This window comes from Bos indicus x Bos taurus, chromosome 19 (genome assembly GCF_003369695.1).
Source record: "Bos indicus x Bos taurus breed Angus x Brahman F1 hybrid chromosome 19, Bos_hybrid_MaternalHap_v2.0, whole genome shotgun sequence".
Lineage (NCBI taxonomy): Eukaryota > Metazoa > Chordata > Mammalia > Artiodactyla > Bovidae > Bos > Bos indicus x Bos taurus.
Window position 1 is genome coordinate 29,844,449 of NC_040094.1, and position 22,449 is coordinate 29,866,897.

The 22,449-nt window shown below is 43.9% G+C and overlaps 1 protein-coding gene across 9 annotated transcripts in view; it reads right to left on the reverse strand.

Moving 5' to 3' along the window:
• STX8 (syntaxin 8) overlaps positions 1–22,449 on the reverse strand; it is a 208,645-nt gene that overhangs the window by 145,266 nt on the left and 40,930 nt on the right. For all 9 annotated transcript variants that reach the window (XM_027518816.1, XM_027518817.1, XM_027518815.1 and 6 more), the window contains 2 exons: positions 14,946–15,070; positions 3,827–3,919 (listed from right to left, as the gene is read on the reverse strand). In XM_027518816.1, the coding sequence (XP_027374617.1) occupies positions 3,827–3,919; positions 14,946–15,070 (218 nt within the window). The remainder of the gene's footprint in view (positions 1–3,826; positions 3,920–14,945; positions 15,071–22,449) is intronic.

Sequence of the window (22,449 nt, forward strand, 5' to 3'; positions counted from 1 at the left end):
GGTTGGATACCCGACTCCAGCCTGGCCCGGCTGGCCATGATCTTAGCCTATTATTTCGCTCATTCAGTGAAAACCAAAAGAACAATTCAGTAGGCCCATAAACCACGGAGAGATATTTACAACCAAAAGTGGTAGCCTTCTCCAGGGTCCCAGATGCCTCGTGACACATACGGGTCACAGTAAAACCCCAGATGGGGCAGCATCCCTGTGCTCAACACCTCGACCGCAGAATGGCCCTGACTGTGGCGAAAGGAACAAAGACTGACCACGGTCCTAGCAGAGGTATCACCTTTTACCCTCAGGGAGCCTCTCCATTCCTCTGAAAGAGAATGGCTGACTCTGCCCTATTTCTGAGGGGTGAGCGTGCACATCGGAAAACCACCAGCATAGCTGCAGGCTCAGTGGGAGGCCACCGCAGAGAAAAACCCAGCTTGTTTTGGCAACTCGTGGGAAAATACCTCATGTTTGTCCATGTACACATGTATGCATCTGGGCCTGGGACGGAGATGAGGACTGTGGAGGTGCGGAGGAAGAGATGAGAGGGATGCGGGTAAAGCACTACGATGGGAAGACAGTCTGTGCGACCAGGACAGCAAACATGTAACATGTAACCATGTGAACGGTCTGTGCACATGTGGGCTTTACATCTGTCACGTGAGCATACGCGGAGAAAGTACAGTACAAGACACATTCTCTCAGCATATTCAACAAGGGCTTGTGCTTGTCCTCAGCTGTGTCTGACTTTGACCCTATGGACTGTAACCCGCCAGGCTCCTCTGTCCATGGGATTCTCCAGGCAAGAGTACTGGAGTGGGTTGCCATTTTCTTCTCCAGGAGATCCCGACCCAGGGATCGAACCTGTATCTCCTGCATTGGTAGGCGGACTCTTTACCACTGAGCCACCTGGGAAACCCCATTCAACAGGAGCACTGGTTCCCAAACCTGGCAGCCTATTGAAACCATCTGTGGAGCTTTATAAAGTACTCCTGCTTAGGCCTCATCCTAGAGATTCTGCCTTAACTGGCATCAGGTATTGTGTTGGGCAGACAGCAGCCCCCTAAAGACATCTAGGTCCCCAAATCTGAGAATGTTAGGTTACACAGCTAAGGGGCATCAAGGTTGCAGATGGATTAAGGTTAACTTTAACTAGGAAACCCTTCTGGATTATCTGGATGGGCCCAGTGTCATCACAAAAGCCCTTAAAAGAGGAAGAGAGGGGCAGGAGTTAAAGGTCAGAATGGTGCAATGAGAGAAGAACTCAGTCTACATTGCTGGCTTTGAAGATGGAGAAGGGGGCCACAAGCCAAGGAATGCAGACAGCCTCCAGACACTGGAAAAGGCAAGGAAACGAATTCTCCCCTAGAGCCTCCAGGAAGGAGTACAGCCCTGCCAACGCCTCCTCTAGGGAGAGCATGGCAGACTTATGATCTCCAGAACCATAAGATAAGGAGTTTGCATTGCTTACAGCCATGGAGTCTGTAGTGATGTGTTATAGCAACAACAGAAAACCAATTTGGGTATGGCCTGGGCTTTGAAGGTTTAGAAGGTTCTCAGATGATTCTAATATGCAGCAAAGCATGACAACTACTGAACAGGAGGAAACATAAGATTCGGACATGCCTGGTGGGCTTCCCTGATGGCTAAGTGGTTAAGACTCTGCTTGCCAATTCAGGAAGCCACGACAATGAGAAGCCCATGCACTGCAACTATGGAGGAGCCCTTGGCTGTCACAATTAGAGAAAAAGCCCACAAAGCAACAAAGACCCAAGACAGCCAAAAAGAAATAAAATTTTTAAAAAAGAAAATACATGGCAATTTCATCTGGGAAGTCAGTAAGTCAACCTCACTAAGGTAGGCACCAACCAGCTTGACCATGGACCATGGTTATTGGACATGGCTTATCCAAGCACATCACAGGATGGACATGCTTTATTAGCATGTGGCCAGTGTTCTTTCTGACCCAGTGAGCAAGCTAAACTTCCTTGGGATAAAGAAAAGTTATACCTATGATAAGCAGACTTTCTATAGAGCCAATTTTCTTACAAATACTATCTTTCAAGGAAGGAACTGGCCAGTAATTGAGTTAAATGCAAATACATGAATTAGTACGTGCATGTCAGCACCATTAGCAAAGGACTGAACTGTCCTCCCCTCTGTGCTTAAACCATTAAGAACCTCTACTGGTATAGTAGGATGAGGGCTTTCCTGGTGGCTCAGACAGTAAAGAATCTGCCCGTAGTGCAGGAGACCCAGGTTCCATCCCTGGGGAATATCCCCTGAAGAAGGGACTGGCTACCCACTCCAGTACTCTTGCCTGGAGAATTCCATGGACAGAGGAGCCTGGCAGGCTACAGTCCATGGGGCCGCAAAGAGTAGGACACGACTGAGCGACTAACACTAGGATGGTAACGCTAGAGGACTTCTCCATTTGCTTTGCTGACCTATTTATTTATGACAGATGGCAGACAGACGGAATTAACTTATTTGTTCATTTACGATAGATAAATGGAATAGTACTATAGCAAAAAATGAACTCACTGCTTAGAGAGATGACGAGAAGTGGAGCTTATACAGTCTGACAGGTGCAGCCCCCATTTGGAGTGAGCAACCACCGACTCCCAGGGCTCCATACGGGGTAACCTTTCTTGAAAGCCATTCCACCGTGAGCCTCCATGACACTATGACCACAAGCTAGCAGCTTCGAGCCTTTTGCTTTTCTCTCCTTACTTTGTCTTCCTTAGAGAGGAAGCTGGAGTGAAATTTCATTTCTGTTCCTGACAAGTGAGGTGACGTAACAGGGCACCTCGGCCACTCTGGGCTTCGTCTCTGACAAACAGTGATAATGTCGCCTTCACGATGCTGTGAACTGATTAAATGAAATGGCGCAGACTGAAGGGCTTAGCACCCAGCAGATGCCTTTGATCAACACCAGCCTCACTGAAACTCAACTATTCTTATGGTTCTACCCATTGCCTCTACACTGAAGCTTCTCACTTCTCTTCCCTGTGGTCCTGTCCTCTTGCTGAGCTCTGGTAGCTTATCTGCCACTGTCCACTAGATGCTGTGCCTCAGATTTCTCACTGGCATCTCTCACTGAATGTGTCCACACTGGACTTAGGACCTCTGCTCCAAACCAGTGACTTCCCGCTCCCCCATTCCCCTGACCAAGACCACTCAGTAAAAGTGCCATCAGTCCCCTGCCTCCGTTCCCTTTTCCCCACATAATCCTACCGCTGCATCTTCCATTCCAGCCCCTGTACCCTCAGCCACACACTTTAAGCTCCAGAGCCTGCCAGGTAGGCTCCTAACTTAATGCTTCATCTCTCCCAAGCCATCTTGCTTGTGGGTCTGAAAACTGACCTTTCTCTAGCCAGGTTCATCACATCAAGCCCTGAAATAAAAAAGCTTCACGTACGACTTTTTTGTCCCCCAGCCTGATATTTATGATGGAAGAGGAGCCAATTCTCTGGGTGTGCAGAGGATATGTCCCTGTAGGCTCCATGTGCCCCTGCGTCCTCGAAAAACACTGAGCCACCTCACCCTGTGACCACAGGAGGAGGGCCCAGGGGATAACTCAATTACAGAACACAGCACTTTTCAAAGCAGCTTCAAAAACTGGAGATTTTTTATTAAGTTTCTTAACCTAGTGTTTAGTAACTACAATCTAAATCGGCTGCAGACCACCCTCAATCGCATTAAACTATAATAATCCATAGACGTTAAACTACTTTCGGTGCTCTGTAATATCAGAGTCATCTAACAAATAGTCAAGCCTTCAGCACTAGTACTCAGTGGCAAATCTGATCAATGTCAGACACGTCCTTACCGTTTTGCTCATCCAGTTCGTTCCCAATTTCCTGCCCCATTTGTTTCTGGCGACTTATGATTGAGGAAAGGGCATCGAGGCCTGCGTCCTGTTCTGAAAGAAAAAGTAAGGCAGTTAACTCACTAAAAACCTAAGGAAAACAATTTCGGTCCAGAAACAGACCCAGGCATGGAACACAATTCAATACATGATCAAAGTAACATTTGAAATCAGTCAGAAAAAAAGAGAAAATAGTTAACAGTATTGGAACAAAATAAAGAAAAAAGTTAAACACCTACACTTCAGAACTTAAATGAAAATAATTTCCAGATGAATTAAATTTTAAATATTATAAATGAGTAAGATTTGACTACATAAATGTTTATACTTTCTGATAATAAAGAGCATGTAGAAATCAATAAGACAATCTTCCTTTTTTTTTTTAAATGGGCAAAGGATATAGACAGGGAATGCACAGAAGAGTAAAAAAGAAAAAGACATAAAAGTTCCAACATCACTACTAATTTTTTAAAGATATCAAAGAATAGTGAAGCTTTTTTCTGACTTATCAGATTTGTAAGCATTAAAAAGATTGCTAACACCCCGGGTTAAGTAAAGTGCAAAGAAGCTCCTAAGTACTAAGTCATGGGGGGATAGCTAATATATCTTTCTAGAGAGTGAACTGTGCTAACTTCCATATCTACCAATTCTGTGTCTAGGAATGTATGCAATAAAACATTGGATGGTATGCAATGATGTATTGGGTTGGCCAAAAAGTTAATTCTGGTTTTTCTACAAGATGGCACAGAAAAACCCAAGTAAATTTTTTGCCAATCCAATCGATACAAGGCTATTCCTTGAAATACTGCTTCCTCTGCTGCTCTTCAACTTAATGCTTCTTAGCTCCAAGTTCTCCCTTATTTTGATTGCTCTGAGAAAATGGATCCGGGTCCTTTAAATAATTTTTCCTTCACCAGCTTTGTCAGTGGAGGAAACTGCGGAAACACTGCAGGAGCAAACGAATTTTCCTTCCTGGCTCCAGCCTGCCCTCCGGACAGGCTTCTGGGTGCTGACAGTTCCTTCAGTGTGCAGTGACCAGCAGCACCCCAAGGCAAGCAACTTCTCCCAACACACCCCCTCCTGGGGCATGAACTTCCAAAAGAAGTTCACGATAACATTATTAAGTAAAAAAAAAAAGTAGAATACAAAACAATATATACAATAGTAAAAGAATATTTTTGCTTTTAAAAAACATGTTATTTTTGGGGATCTTCCTGGCGGTCCAGTAAGACTCTGTGCTTCCACTTCAAGGGCCATGGGTTTGATCCCTGCTTGGAGAACTAAGATCCTGCACGCCACATCGTGTGGCCAAAAAAAATCTTGTTGTAATGTGTTATTTTTCTGGATTTTAAGATTTTCAAAGAGAAAAGCACTTAAGTTACTCAAGATCTTTAAAGTTTGTTTTTCTTAACTCTAGGCAGCCTCCATCCCTGTACTTTTTTCCTCTGCCCACAGGTGCACTGGAAAGAACTCTCCAAGGCCGAGTCGAACGACTCTTTCCACCGAGCACTCTGCCATTCGCAGCTTCACTTGTTGGGGTTTTTAAAACGTCTGTTTCACATGATGGCCCATCTATAAAAGCAGAAATCACAAAGGTCCTTCTGCCCAAGATCACATTAACATTTCCTTGCATAGTTTTTCCTAGGTTTTCTTCTAGATTTTTTTTTTTTTTATGGAATTAAGCCATTACACTCAACTTGTTAATTCATCTGGAATTTATTTAAACTAATGGTGTGGGGTAAGGACCCCTTAGTAACATTTTTTGACACGATGTGCTCTTTTTTTAACCATACAAATGACCTGCTATCTCTAGGGATCATTCCATGGGACCATTTTATAGCAAAATCACTTTATAATGAGGTCCTTTTGGTCTTCAGTAACAACCTCTTGGATGGACTCCAAGAAAAATCTATCATCAACCTAGTGCTGCTATAGGATGACCGATGTTACTGGAAAACTCTAAATGCATCTCCCAAATAATCTATATATACAACTGAGGGTCAAGTGTCAGTATGAATTAAAAGGTAAAACAATATATAAGAAGAAAACAGGAGATTCCTCTATGATCTTCAATTAGGAAAAAAAAAAAATTATCAAAGCCCTGGAGCTGCTTTACCTAGCAGAGACACAGATTATGAATGAAAAATACCTACATTACACTCTTTTCACTTAACCTCGACTCATTACCTGCCTCAACCACCTAAAGGTTATCTTGCTAATGAGAAACAGAAAAAGGGCTAAAAATTCTGCTCCACTCAAATCATTTCTATAAGAACCTAGTACTTCCTCTCGATGTTTAAGTGCTACAGTACAGTTTCATCCCATAATTCAGAAACACAGAAGGCCCAGATAACAGAGATGCTATGCATGTAGTAATAATGACTGTGATGACCTGAGCTTCTGCAAGTCTTAAAGCAGCATTTCTTAAACGGAGGTGGTACAGTCATCTTAGACACAAGGAAAATAAATGCTGCTATTTTCAAAAATATCAACAATTATCAAGACCCATGCAGAGAGTTAATCTAGAACCCCACAAACTATTATGATATCATAATAACAGTTCATTACTATACTCTGCTCTACCCAATGTACAGCCCAAGGCTTTATATCACAACAGATCATCTGTAACACACCACACTCTATTAATCATAATTCAATGTTGCTGCTGCTAAGTCACTTCAGTCGTGTCCGACTCTGTGCGACCCCATAGACGGCAGCCCACCAGGCTCCCCCGTCCCTGGGATTCTCCAGGAAAGAACACTGGAGTGGGTTGCCATTTCCTTCTCCAGTGCGTGAAAGTGAAAAGTGCAAGTGAAGTCGCTCAGTTGTGTCCAACTCTTAGCGACCCCATGGACTGGCAGCCCACCAGGCTCCTCCGTCCATGGGATTTTCCAGGCAAGAGTGCTGGAGTGGGGTGCCATTAATTTTAAAAAATGTAACGACCTCTGTGCTATACAGAATAATTACCCCCTGAAGATGTCCACCTCCTAATTCCAGGAACCTGTGAATATATGACCTTACAGGGCAAAGAAACTTTGCAGGTGTGATTAAAGTTAAGGGATTTGAGATGGGAAATTATTCTGGATTATCCAAATGGGCCCAAAGTAATCACATGAGTCCTTAAAAACAGAATCTTTCCCAGCTGTGGACAGAGAGAGCTATGAGGAGGGGTCAGAGAGATGCAACGTGCTGGCACTGAAGACAAAGAAGGGGTCCATGAGCCAAGGGATGTGGGTAGCGTCAGGAAGCTGGAAAAGGCAAGGGAATGAATTCTTCCCTGGAGCCTCCAGAAGAGAACCCAGCCCTGCCAGCACCTTGATCTGTACTGAACTTCTGAGCTACAGAACTGTAAGATGATAAATCTGTATTTTAAGTCATCAGTTCAGTTTAGTCACTCAGTCATGTCCGGCTCTTTGCAACCTCATGGACTGCAGCACGCCAGGCTTCCCTGTCCATCACCAACTCCAGGAGCTTGCTCAAACTCCTGTCCATCGAGCTGGTGATGCCATCCAACCATCTCATCTTCTGTCATCCCCTTCTCCTCCCACCTTCAGTTTTCCCAACATCAGGGTCTTTTCCAATGAGTCAGTTCTTCACATCATGGGGCCAAAGTATTGGAGTTTAAGCTTCAGCATCAGTTCTTCCAATGAATATTCAGGACTGATTTCTTTTAGGATTGACTGGTTGGATCTCCTTGCAGCCAAAGGGACTCTCAAGAGTCTTCTCCAACACCACAGTTCAAAAGCATCAATTCTTTGGTGCCCAGCTTTCTTTACAGTCCAACTCTCACATCCATTCATGACTATTGAAAAAACCATAGCTTTGACTAGACAGACCTTTGTTGGCAAAGTAATGTCTTTGCTTTTTAGCATGCTGACTAGGTTGGTTAAGTCATCAAGTTTGTGCTAATTTATTATAGCAGCAACAGAAAATTAATACAATCATTTTTTGAAAAATCCCTTCAGAATGGTTAGGTGTTTGAACACTTCCTGTCTTAAGACATGCAGAAAACCCATCTTCTAACTAAATGTCATATAATTGTGGGAGGATGATCTGGTGGCTGCAGATTAAAAATAAAGGGAAGGTCATCATAATGTATTGCTGCCAAAAATGACAGACATGACTCTGATCAAACCACTAAATCTAACTACCAATTTACAGAAAATATGCAGGACAGAGGAATACATTAAACAGTAGATGGGGAAACAAATAGCAAGTCTAGATGGTGGGAAACTACAGGGCAAAAGCCCTTGTTTTGTCAACAAACTGTGAAGAAAAAGAGTTGGCAAACGCATATATTGATTAAAGAAACTTAGGGGACATATCAATTAGTTGCAATGTACAGACTATATTCAGATCTTGAACTGAACAACCTAAAAGAAAAAAAACCATTGGACAATCAGAGAAATCTGAACATCAAACAATCTGACTGGATTATTTGATTATATTAAGGAATAAAGCTATGACAAACCTAGACAGTGTATTAAAAAGGAGAGACATCACTTTGCTGATAAAGACCCGTCTAGTCAAAGCTATGGTTTTTCCAGTAGTTATGTACAGATGTGACAGTTGGACCATAAAGAAGGCTTTCAAACTGTGGTGCTGAAGAAGACTCCCAAGAGTCCCCTGTACATCAAGGAGATCACACCAGTCAATTTTAAAGGAAATCAACCCAGAATATTCACTGGAAGAACTGATGCTGAAGCTGAAGATACAATACCTGGGCCACCTGATGCAAACAGCTGACTCACTGGAAAAGACCCTGATGCTGGGAAAGACTTAGGGCAGGAGGAAACAGGGAGACAGAGGATGAGATGGTTGGATAGCATCACCGATTCAATGCATATGAACTTGGGCAAACTCCAGGAGACAGTGAGGGACAGGGAAGCCAGGCATATTGCAGTCTATGGGGTTGCAGAGAGTCCAATACAATTTAGTGACTGGACAACAAGAATCTTTTACAAACATGCTTTAGAGATATATTCTGGAATATTCACCAATGAAATGGTATAATGTCTACGATTTGCTTCAGAGATAATCACGGGGATGGGAAGGTGGGTAGATGTATAGATGAAACAAGATGGGCTATGAGTTGATAACTGCTGAAACAACCGCTGGGTCGGATGGAATCAGCAGCCTACTCTCTCACTGTCATATGTTTCAAACTGTCAACGGCAAAAAGTTACCAACATTTTAGCAAGCAAACAAAACCAAGGAACATTCTTAAGAACGGCAATCTCGGACCCCTTGACTGAGCACATGGCAAGAGCCCCGAGGCCTGAGGCTGTGTCTTTTCCTATGGTTTTGCCCCACTTCTGAGCCCAACTGGTGGAACAGATCAAGTATTTGACCAATGTGTTTAAACCAAGGAATGACCACAGAGGGCCCTCTAGATCTGTTGAAGAAATAAAGATAGTCTCTACTACATATATATGGAGTGACTTCTGGTCAACATTAGCCAGCCCTCTGAGTTTAGGTAGCAGAAAAAGTAGCTGAGGCTGTGTTGTCCAGTGCCCAGAGAGGAGCGATGGAAACTCCCACATCTGACATACAGGAACTTTCCCTGGAGAAGGGGAAATAAGGAACGAATGAGCAGAAGATGAGGTCAAGCTGGGTAAAGTTAATCACTACATTGGAAAGACTCTTAGAGCAAGTTCTAAGAACAGATGTTTTTGTTTTAAGATTTTAGGGGAAGGAATCTTGGTCTAGGTGGCAGCTGTAAGAAAGGGTATCTTGAAAGAGAGCTGTCTGTGATGTTAAGAATCCAGGGGTTCAAAGATGAGCCACTCGGATGACGCCAAGGTACACCACAGCCCTGCCAGTCACTTTCCCCACCACTATTTTAACGGAAATACTTACAAGACCTAAAAACACAAAAACCCATAACTAATCCACAGTCTTCTGCTAGAATCTAGAAACAACATCTATAGACTATGGTAAAGGAGAGTTGGAGCTAATTAAAAGCCCCAGCAACAAAGACCTCCTGGGGAGAGGCTAAGTGATACACCTTCTTCCAGGTCCACCATCCACCATCTGACTCAGAGACAAAGGTCTTTACCGACCAAAAAGGCAGTTTCCCTTGTTTTATCTCAGGGATTTGGGGGCGATGGGCATGGGGTAGGGGTGCTGTGCCACGTAACTTGAGGGGTCTTAGTTCCCCAACCAGGGATGGACTTGGACCCTGGCAGTGAAAGCACTGAGCCCTAACCTCTGGACCACCAGGAATGATCCGGTTACTAACTGCATCACCTCACCCATCTTCTGCCAAATGCCCATTTGTGCTTCAAATTATAGCATAGGAAGCATAGAAACTGAGGCCGTCTAACTGGCAGTAAGGAGGCTTAGCCTCCAGATCAGGAAAGGAAGGCATTCATTGCCTTGAGTCTAAGCTCCACCAGAAACCTGTTATTTTAGGATGATTTTCCAAGTGTTTTCTAAAGGTCAACGCAAGTACAAAAAGGCTAACAGATGCCACAGGCAAAGTTAGAAATGACCCTTCGTGGTTCTGTAGTGCAGGACCTAGCCAGGAAGCATGGCCATGGCAATCTCAGCACACATATCACCAAGGTTCTTGAGGCAGAGAAAAGAGTAATGAGGGTTTCATGTAAAGAGAACTTCTGTTTTTGCATTCATCCTTGAAAAGGCAGCTTGCTCGGAAAGCAAGGAAGGATAGAGCGTTTCAAAACACAAAGGGAAGAGCAGAAAAACATTCAGACCTGTAGTAAGTGCCCCTCTCCTCCATTCCTTCACTCCCCAGCCCCACCCCATAAACCCCAAAGGCCAGCCGGCTTCCAAAGGGTGGGCATCTTAGCGAGGATGCTCTCAGTGTGGGAGACTCAACACAAACACTTACATGCTGCATCCTCTCACACCCAGCCCACAGCGATCTCTGAATGAGGCACCTTGTCAGTGCCAGAGATACTTCTCTTGACCGAAAACAGCTTTTCTTGGCAAAAAAAAAAAAAAGCAACAATGCCCAGAAATTTCATGAGTATTAGCTATCAAGACATTCCTTTCAGGAACCATGAATCCTGAAAAGTAAATCACTGCAAATGAACAGCTGGGCTACGTGCAAGGGTGCACTGTTCTCAGCTTCTTCACTTTGCTTCAGACACGATAACGGGTGAGATACCATGGAATTGAAGTGATTCAGGAGGACCAGGACTTCATGTGCTAGATACTTTCACTGTGAAAAAGGAGTTCAAAATAGAGTTAGACTTCTGCTTCTGGACAAGAGGGGGGCTGACAGGGAGCAGATTTACTTCTGGCCCCAAACAAAGAGAAAACAAAACAATACACAAAACCACAGGCAAAATATACAAAACAACAGTTTCAAGATGCAGATGTCAGGAAATAAAGGGCGGTGATCCCTGAGATCTGGGAGACAAATGAGATGAGCTCTCAGTCCCAGATCACTGGCTTGAGAGTCCCAGGCCATGGCGTGGGGAAGGTGGATCTCAGGTGCAGCCTTCCCAGATTGAGGAGAATCCAAAAAAAGAAAAAGAGGTCAAGGTGGCTCAAGTATGTAGGGCACAGTACATAGAAAGCAGAGGGCTGTGCAGGGAGAAAATGGGAGATTTGCATGGGATCCACCCCGAGACTTCAGGCAAGTGTTGATCAGGACATGTGTGTGAGGAAATTGACTGAGGCCGGGGGAAGAACCACCTGAAAACCTTAGAGGGAATAACCCTCTGAGTTCACAGGAACTGGACATAAGACATAACCAATCAAAAGACGCAACTCCTAATCCCCACTCACCAGGTCACCACATAATTCACAGAGAGTACACAAAATCGTTCTGGCACAGAAGTGAGGGAAATAACCTCTGGCCTGGAGTCTGCAAACATTTTCTACAAAGGGCCAGATGGCAAATATTTTGGGCTTTGTGGTTCGTCTGATCTCTGTTGCAGCTGCCCCAACCCTGTTTTCGTCATAGGAAAGCATCCGTCAGTAATACATAAATGAATGAGCATGGTTGTGCTCCCATAAAACTTTATTTATGAACACTACACTTTTGAGTATTACACAGTCTTGTGTTTTTTTTTTAAACAAGTCACGAAATATTCTTTTTGGGGCTCCTTTCAATCGTTTAAAAATGGAAAAACCATTTTTAGCTTGCAGACCATACAAAACCAGGTGGTGGGCCAGATGTGGTCCACAGGCCATGGTTTGCTAACCCATGCCCTAAAATAAACACTCCTCTGGTCCACCTGACAAAGCAAGACCTGAATAACTGCATCCCAGGAGAAGGAAAAAAGAAAATCTCAAGAATATTTTTAGAAAGAAATATCTAGTAACCAAACCAAGAAAAACTCACATCTGGCTTTCAAATGAATTATTTTCTCCATAAGATTAGAAACAAGGCAAGAATGTCTGCTCTCATCATTCCTACACTGTACTGGAGGTGGTAGCAAGTGTAATAAGGCAAGAAAGAAAAATAAAAGGCATCCCGATTGAAATAAAGACATAAAGCTACAGCAATTAAAAGACAAAGACAAGGTAGATCAAAAATTCAACTACATGTGGCCTCAAAGAACCTCACTTTAAATATGGATTAAAAGCAAATGAATGGAGAAAGATAAACCACAATAATAGTCATCAAAAGAAACCAGGAGTTGCTACATTAATTTCAGATAGAGTAGACTTCAAAGCAAGTAAAGTTATCAAGGGTAAAAAAGGGTATTACATAATAAGGGGGTCAATTCTCCAAGACAACACAGCAATCCTTAATGTGTACGCACCTAACACCGAGCATCACACTACATGAAGCAAAAAAAAAAAAACCTGTTAAAATGCAAGGAGAAACAGATAAAGCCAGTGAAAAAGCTGGCTGAAAACTCAACATTCAAAAAACTAAGATCATGGCATCTGGTCCCATCGCTTCCTGACAAATAGATGGGGAAACAATGGAAACAGCAACAGACTTTATTTTCTTGGGCTCCAAAATCACTGCCGATGGTGACTGCAGCCATGAAATTAAAAGATGCTTGCTCCTTGAAAGAAAAGCTACAACCAACCTAGACAGCATATTAAAAAGCAGAGACATTACTTTGCCAACAAAGGTCCATCTAGTCAAAGCTATGGTTTTTCCAGTAGTCATATATGGATGTGAGAGTTGGGCCATAAAGAAAGCTGAGTGCTGAAGAATTGATGCTTTTGAACTGGTGTTGGAGAAGACTCTTGAGAGACCCTTGGACAGCAAGGAAATCAAACCAGTCAATCCTAAAGGAAATCAGTTCTGAATATTCATTGTAAGAACTGATGCTGAAATTCCAATAATCTGGCCACCTGATGCAAAGAGCTGACTCACTGGAAAAGACTCTGATGCTGGGAAAGATTGAGGGCAGGAGGAGACAGGGGTGACAGAGGATGAGATGGCTGGATGGAATCACCGACTCAATGGACATGAGTCTGAGCCAGCTCCGGGAATTGGTGATGGACAGGGAAGCCTGGCATGCTGCAGTCCATGGGGTCGCAAAGAGTTGGACACAACTGAGTGACTGAACCTACTATCATAGTTGGAGACTTCTAGCCTCCTCTCAGAAATGGACAGATCTGGCAAAGAGTTAAACTCAACACCAGATTTATCCCTAAGTAGTTCATGTTTTTTTGGTCTCTTATTAACAGCATTTATACATTCCTACTCTTGGCTGTGGCTAGTATATAAAACAAATGATTTTTGTATACTGATCTTGGATCACACAACCTTGCTAAACTCACTAATTAATAGTTTTGCAGTAGACTCTGTAGGATTTTCTATACAAATGGTCAATGCCATCTGTGGATAAAAAGGTTTTACCTTTTTTTTTTTTTTAAGAGACTTGTTTTTTACAGCAGTTTTAAATACACAGCAAAATTGAGAGGAGGGTACAAAGAGTTTCCATATAGCCCTTTCCCCACACATACGTCAGAGCAAAACATACGTCAACATGTAAATGTACATGCAGACTGTTGTTAATTTATACAAGGGATTACTACTCTGTGATGTAAGAGAACAAAATACTGACCCATGGAACAATGTGGATGAATCTTAAGATAATTACCCTGAGATAAAGAAGCCAGACCACCCCACCCCTGAACTCGCAAAGAGCTCATATTGTATGAGTCCATTTATACAGAATTAGAGAAAACAGAAATGATTTTATAGCAACACAAAGCAGATCAGCAGCTGTCTGGGTATGTGGGGAGGACAACAGTAAGAATTACCAACAGAAATGAAGAAAACTATCAGGAGTAATGATTATGCTTATTATCTGGATTGTAGAGATGGTTTCAAAGGTGTATGTATATGTCAAAGCTTAATGAATCATACACTTCATATATGTGCTATTTATGATGTCAACTAGACCTACATAAAGCTGTGTTTCAATCAGGAGAATTAGCAGGAGTAACATCTGCAACGCTGACATCAAAAAATGTCTATCACACATATTAAGTAAAAAAAAGCTGTAGAAATATCTATATTATGATCTCACTTATGCAAAACATACATGTGCTTATATTGAATATACAGTATACATGCATGTATGTACAAAAAAAAGCCTGAGGAAATATATATTGTTAATCTGTTTACAGTTTGAGATCAGAGGAACAATACAGAAAAAGCTTTTCATTTTATATATCCCTATATTGTTTGAACATTGTATAACAATCATGCACTACTTCTGAAATTAACAGAAGAAATTAGCAGGTTTAAAAGCCAGCTGGGTAAGATGAACCTGAAGGTAAAAGCCAAACTAACTTTTATACAAAAAAAAAAAAAAAAATGGAGCCTTTTCTTTGGAGAATGAGTCCTAATCATGGAGAGGAGGAAGAGGCCCATGCCTCGAGTCACCTGGGATAACCAGACCCTGAGCTGCACTCTGTCCCTCTCCCAGGAGAGAATCCCTACTTCCACCAGCTACCTGGATGGATGACAGCATCTGTCTAATCCCCAGGTACCCTGAGGCACAGAACCGCCAAGAACTCTCAAAGACCAACCGTTTTCCCTCCGATTTTCAATGGGTATTGGGAACATCTGAGGCTAAGGTAAAAAAACCCAACCAGGTTTCTGAGCCCACACCCTTTGGGTATTTAGTACCTTGGATAATTTTCTGCTGCTGTTGCCGGATTTCATCAAAACCCAAGCCTCTGGTCTCCTCCGGCTCCTCCAAGAGCCAAGGGTTGGGTGCTCCTCGCTTGGCCCCTCCAGTCATCAGGCTGGACCTAAGAACAAGATTGAATGCGTTACATAGCTCAAAAAATCCAGCTCGGCCGCAAATCGCTCCCACAGGGGCAGAGGGGGCCAGCCTCGCATGCTTTGAAAATTCATTTCGACCGCAATTTATTGCATCCTTGGTTTATGCCAGCAACTGTGTTCAGGGCTGGAAGAGATACGAGGATGAATAAGGCCCGAGCCTGGTCCCCAGGAGAATTACAGCTTGTGAAGGAGACTGTGGCGACACTTAATACTCTTACTAATCCTCCATGATATATTTGAGTCAATAATCATAAGTGAGGGTCTTAAATTTCAGAAACTCAAGGCCAAATGGAAGTGTCCTTTCCATTGAGACAAAGTTTGTCTCACGGGCTAGGTGGCACCAAAGGCACAAATATTATTTCTCAAGAAGATATAATGTTGCTGTGACGGCTGATAGCATAAAAAATGACCACTGAATTCCTTATTAGAGGGAATCTGGCTACTCACAGAGAGAAACACATGTAGGTTTCAAAACCAATTCAATGAATACAACCGAGCATTTATAACACAAATTCTGAATTATCCGTCTTAATCTTGACTCCCTCTCGTAACCCACATGGCCCCTGGGATATTATGTATGAACTGTTGCAAACACAAGTGCCAAAAACCAGGATGGTGGGTCAGAGGTGAATAAAGTGAACTTGAAAGTGCATTTATCAGCACGCTCTTCCTTTCAGTTAGCATGCTGCACCCGAGTGGTCAGCAGACTCCTCGAAAGTCAATGCTGGAATGTCCCCGCTGTAGCCCTTGCCACACATAGAGCATAATTTTAAAAATTCTTATGGGGGAAAAATATAAGAAAATTGTCTTTGTACTCTCAAAAGACAGAAAATTTGAATCAGAGCCTTCAGTAGTTAAAATATACTTTTAAAATACCTATCAGAGGGGCTTCCTTGGTGGCTCAGTGGTAAAGAATCTGCCTGCTACAGCAGGAGACACGGGTTTGATTCCTGACCCAGGAAGATCCCACAGACCTGAGGGGGCAACTAAGCCTGGACGCTACAAGCACTGAGCCTGTGCTCTAAGAGAGCCTAGAGCTGCGACTCCTAAAGCCCGAGCACCCTAGAGCCGGTGCTCCACAACAAAAGCAGCCACTGCAGTTGAGAAGCCCACACGCTGGAACTAGAGAGTGGTCGCCCCCACTCTCTGCAACTCGAGAAAGCTCTTGACGCCACGATGACCCAGCACAACCAAAAACAAATAAATAAAATTAGGTTCTAGAAAAAAATTTTTTAAACCTATTGGAGAATAAAAGTACAACACGGGCACAATTTAATATTAATATCAAACACACATCAACCACCAGACATACAAGAAAGATTTCCCAGGGCTAAATTCAGTCCTGCAGAAGTCCTAAACGCTGGAAGAACTGTTTTGATCTCACTTTCACATAGTTCAATATAAAAGCAGCAGTAAACTACAGTTTCCCTAAGTGGTAATTAGTCCCTAATGCCTTCTTTCTGAGCTGATTCCAAACTTTTGGTTCAGTTTTTCGAGGCTGAACGATCACTTTCTCCCTCTTCCCCTCCCCTTTGCCCTCTCCCTTGTGTGTCTGTACTTTGCTGATGCCTTAAATCTGTTGGGAAATTCAACAAGGATGGATGTGACTTTACTAAAAAGAGCAGGTAAAATCGCAGGTGCCGCTGTGGGCAGGAGACTTGATTTTCTTTTCATTATCAGGTGCTAAAACCTAACATTTAGGATAGATGCCTATTAGTACTGTTCTGGGTAAGAAAGAAAGTCTATGAAAAATCTTAAGATATAAATCTTAGAGTTTAAGGAGTTTACAATCAAACGGAAAAGAGAAACTGACCACACGTGAAGGAACTCTTAAATGAAATAAGAGAACAGCTAGCCCTGCATCCCTGGGCAATGCCAATAACCTCTTCAGCCTGGTTTTCTCAGCCACAAGACAAGGAAACCAAGTGGGTCAGTGGTTTTCAGCCCCCGCCCCAGCCCCACTCTGGAGAGGCACGCCACCCTCATTAACGGTGGGTTGGCAGGTGAGCGGGAAAGACTCACGTTGGAGGCGGAGGCAGGTATTCTTCATAATCCTGCAGAAGATGTCTTTATATCTTTGGAAATCACTGAATTCGAAGACCTTTAAGATTTTTTCAGTTTTAATGGAAGTCTTTCAGTTTTAATGGAAGTTTTTCTCATTATAGCTAAATTCCACAAAGAACAGAGAAAAAAAGACAAATTCCCCACAAAGCCCATTCTCCTCTGCCCCATTCTTCCCAATTTCAGTTCAAGACGACCACAGAATCATCGGCTCAGGCCCAAACCCTCGAATCAACTTTGACTCTCTGGTGCCTCACAGCATTGAGTCCATTAGCAAATCCTTCAAAACATACCTAAAATCCACCCGCTTCTCCTCTGCTCCACTGCTTCTGCCCCTGGCACTCCTGCCTCCTGCTTCTGCTCCCACCCTCCACAATCTACTCCCCACCAGCTGCCAGAGCCACCACCGTACAGATAATGTTTCTTCTGCCACAGCCTCTCGGTGCCTTCCCATCACCCTTAGCGTAAAATGCAACATCTTTAACCCATGACGTTCACTTCTTTGTTGTTTCTACAACACACTGAGCACACTCCTACCTCAGGGCCTTTGCACCTGCTACCTCCCCTCCCCCATGGCTAAGGCTCTGGTCACCCGTGATGGTCACGTGGCCCTGTTCCCTGCTCATTCTACTCTGCTCCAATGTCATGTCCTCAGAGAAGCTGCCCCAACTGCTCCCTCTAAAACAGTACCCCTCCCTGTAACTTCTGGGCTCTCCTCCTCCTCAGCCTGCCTCGTTTCTCTTTACAGCACTGAAACAGCCAGCAATTGTATGCTACACACTTATTTTCCTGTCTCCCACTCCACACTGTAAGCTCCAGAGAGTAGCGACTGTCTTATTCATCACTATATCCTCAGTGCCTGGCAGAATAGACACTAGGGAAAAACAAACCAAAAAAAAAAAAAAGTTGAATGAGTTAATTTATTCAGCAAAACCCACAACTGAATGAATGAAATCAGTAAGAAGAGAAGCTAGGCAAGTGTAACCTAACACAGTGGCTCTGTGTGCTGTCATGTCAATGGCATTTCACAAACATGATCTCATTCGACTCGTTGAACAAGCCTGTGTGTAAGTCAGAGCAGGTATTACTGACAAGAAAAATCAAGGTAGAGAGACATCAAGTCACTTCCTGAAGGCCACATGCTTCATGGCAGAGCTAAAGTTCAACCACATCTTCTGACTCCAAATCCAAAGCCCTTTCTTTCTACCATCTCAGCGAAGGTTTCATGATGGGCAAGGAGACCCCAAACAGGTAAGGTTGAGTTTTATGAGGAAGACATGGAAACACACCCCAGGAAAGGATAACAACATGAATAAATGATTTCTCAGCAGAAAACATGTGCCATTGACATGCCCAGGATAAAAGTGGGGAGGGGGTGAGATACGGAGGAAGGGGGGCCTGGGTCTAGTAGACTTGCTTCCAAGATAGGCAGCCAGAGTGAGCCTCTATGTCTTCCAGCCTCACACTTCCACAATCTTGTGATCTCAGCTTTCCACTGGCTGTTCCTCATCCTATAAATCCTCAGGCCTTCTTTCCTGTTCACAGCCAGACTTCCTTCAAGAATGGCCGGTGCTCATCAGCTCTGCTTCCTGACCCTCAGGATTCACTCTTCAGCCCAGGATCCGCCTCCACCTCCGGGGCTCTGCTAAGACTCTTCTCACCCGTAACCTCCTTGCTGACAAAGCCTCTCCGTTTTCACTTCATTCGTCCTCCAGGCCTCACTGGCCACTGGTCACTGCTGACCTTCTTCCCTTACCCAAGAAAGCCCTCTTCCCTTGGCTCCTTTCACACCCCTCTCTCCCACAGCATGTCCTCTAACTTGCAGGTACCTCTCCTTCCATCTGCCCTTTAAGTAGTGGTGTGCCTCAGGGATTCTATTTAGATCTTCTCTTCTGGCTGTGGAGAAGGCAATGGCACCCCACTCCAGTACTCTTGCCTGGAAAATCCCATGGACGGAGGAGCCTGGTGGGTTGCAGTCCATGGGGTCGCAAAGAGTCGGACACGACTGAGCGACTTCACTTTCACCCATTGGAGAAGGAAATGGCAACCCACTCCAGTGTTCTTGCCTGGAGAATCCCAGGGACAGGGGAGCCTGGTGAGCTGCTGTCTATGGGGTCGCACAGAGTTGGACATGACTGAAGTGACTTAGCAGGAGCAGCTTCTGGCTATATTGTCTCTCTCTGGGCTGTGTTATCTGTTCCTGTGGTTTCGGGCTGTAAGGACAGACACTAATAGTGCTTAGACCATGTTTCTACACCAACACAAAGGCAATAAGTCATGGTTCTCTCCATTCATCATGGTGATGGATTCTTACCTGGGGGCCCCCTGCCCTAGCAGGACACAATCAGAATCTGGGGGTAGGGAAGGAATGGCACATAAACAGTTCAAAGCAAAAAAAAAAAAAAAAAAAACCCACATATCAAAATCCAGGCAAGGCAGGTCCCTCAACTGTTCATCCTTTCAAATTTCTCCGTACCCACAACATCTCCCTACCAGCTCGCTCTCTCTGCATTCACGGCTTTTCCTTTAGGAATCTCCAGCTGAGAACTCCACTCCAAACTCAACACACCCAAAGTCAAATCCACTCCTTTCACCTATAAGCAGTTTCTTCTTCCATGCTCTCTACTCAGCAGCATCGCTGCATTCCCGAGTCATCTGGACCGTTTTTCCTTTCTTCCCACCCCTGGCCACGTTTCATCAACGCCCAAGGCCTCTGCAGGAGGTGGCCCTCAAGTCCACGCCCTGTGTCCATCCATGCTGCTGCTGCCTCAGCTCAGAAAAGCATCTCTCCCGTAGAAGATGCTCATGGCCTCTGACTGGCCCCCTTGCTCCCAATCACCCCCATTCAAATCATCTTACACTCTGCTGCCACAACGATCTTTCTAAAACAGATTTCTCCTATTTTTTATTTTTGGCTGCACCACTTAGCATGTGGGATCTTAGTTCCCCAAGCAAGGATCAAACCAGTGTCCCCTGCATTGGAAGTGTGCAGTCTTAACCACTGGACCGCCAAGAGAGGTCCCAAGATCTCGCCTGTTTTAAAACTATCACTGCTTCCTAGAAGCTACAGGTTAAGTTTAAGCTTTACAATATGGCCCCAGTGATATATCGGCTATGTCACCTCCCCAAACCCCCTTCCACACCTATGGACTGCTCACCAGGTCTCCAGACAAAGGCACAAACTTCCACACTCTCATGTTTTTGTATGAGTCTGGAGGGTCCCCGCCCCCACCCCTTTGTCCATCTGGCAAAATTCTATTCATCCCCTAAGGCTCAACTCAAATGTCACTTCTGCTGTTTAGTCTTTCCTGATTCCCATCCTCACCCCCCTCTTCCCTTGAATCAATCACTCCAGGGTGCTCCCATGGCACCTCACGCAAAACCTCCGACGTGGCATTTATCAAGCAGGATTGTAGTTAGTTATTTACTCATCTGTCTCCCTTCCTAAATTATAAACTCTGGAAGGAAAGAGGCCACATGACCGTCATGTTTCTATCCCCAGGACCAGAAAGACAGTTCCTCTGAGTATGCTGGAGAAGAAGCATTCAGAATCTGTTTGTGAAACAGAACTAGGAAACCCACTGAGCTCTTTAAGCAACGGAGACAAAAAGAGAGGGGTATTTAACATTTATCTTGAGAGAATAAAAAAAAAAAGAAGAAGAAGAAAGCAAAAGGAAACAACTGCTACCCGCCTTCAAGAGTTTAGCAGCAGAAACAGATGCTGTTCAAGCAGATGGAGGGAATTTTAACTTGAAAGGGAATTCTGTCACTAAGACACCTTGTAGCTCAAACTCCTTCTTGGAAGGACAATGAAGGAGTGTTTCTCCTTTGAAAAGTAAGTTATAGAAAGAAAATGCTGGGACTTCCCTGGTGGTCCAGGGGCTGAGACTCCAACCTTCCCATGCAGGAGGCCCAGGTTAGATCCCCGGGCAGGGAACTAGATCCCACATGACACAGCTAAGAGCGGGCACAGCCAAATAAATAAATATTTTTTTAAAAAAGAAAGGAAATGCTAACTACCATGCTCCCCCAATTAGGACTGAAATGTTTTTTAAAAATAAATCCATCATTTTTATTCTATAGTCTTTCAAGATGGAGCTTATTTAATAAATGGAACATGTCAAATAAATGCCACAGTACTAAATACATTAGATATCTGTCTTAAAAAAGATTTTACCAAAAGGTTTCATAGTCCCTTCTGACACTATAAAAATATTTCATTTTTCTCCCCAAAAGTGAACGATGCATCTTATTAAGTTAATATGCGGGAGGTGCAGATGATCCACATTTTTCTGCTGACACATGTTGCTGAAGCTCGTCAGAGTTCACAAGGAGGATGTTCTTATCAACCAAATGGAGCATTGAAAAACCAGTGAATTTCAAGAAGCGCCTTCTCCTAGCATTTCCAAAAGATATCAAAGTAACTACATAAAATGTTTGTTTTGTCTGGAAAAAAACAGTGTTTGAGTATTCACAGATCACAGAGAGGTTCGCAGTCAGGACCAGAGATGGTATTTCTAGGGTGTCAGCGAGCTGAATTGAACCTGCAGAGCTTTGTAACTAGACTTGCCTGTAGGTGTGAAAATGCTACTGTGGTATGAAAAGGCAATTCCTTCCTCAAAGCTTTTTCAGTTAGTTTCTTTCCGTGAATATAAAGATGTACAGAGGCTCAAATTTCAATCAGAAATAGTTTCTCTGGCATAAATTCTTTGGAGGCAAAAATCTGGCAGCAATACCCAGGATGGCTTACACCGAGGAAGGGCCACAGTCAGGGAGGTAGACCAGAAGGCTAGGGCAATGTAGGCAGAAGGGGATGGCAGTCAGGATGAGGGGAGTGGCAGAACGGGACAGCGGGGATGGGACAATTCACCCAGTCATTCCAAGGAAAGCTTCACAAGTGCTGCTGAGTAGAATGACTACAGAGGATCAAGATTTCCAAACTGGGTTGACTTGGAGAATCGACACAACTTGGAGGTATGTTTCATTTCCTTTTGGGATTTTCTCAAATTGCAACGGAACTCCCAATAACAACCCCAAAGTAAAACTGTCCCGTCACAATCATGAGCTGTGGATCCATGGCTGCTGTTGCTGTTTAGTGGCTAAGTCGGGTTTGACTTAGCCCGCCAGGCTCCTCTGTCCATGGGGTTTCCCAGGCAAGAATACTGCCGTGGGTTGCCATTTTCTTCTCCAGGGGGTCTTCCTGGCAGATTCTTTACCACTGGGGAAGCCCAGCTCAGCAATTAAACAGAGTCCTAGTTTCTCCTCAAGGGATACACAGAACTAC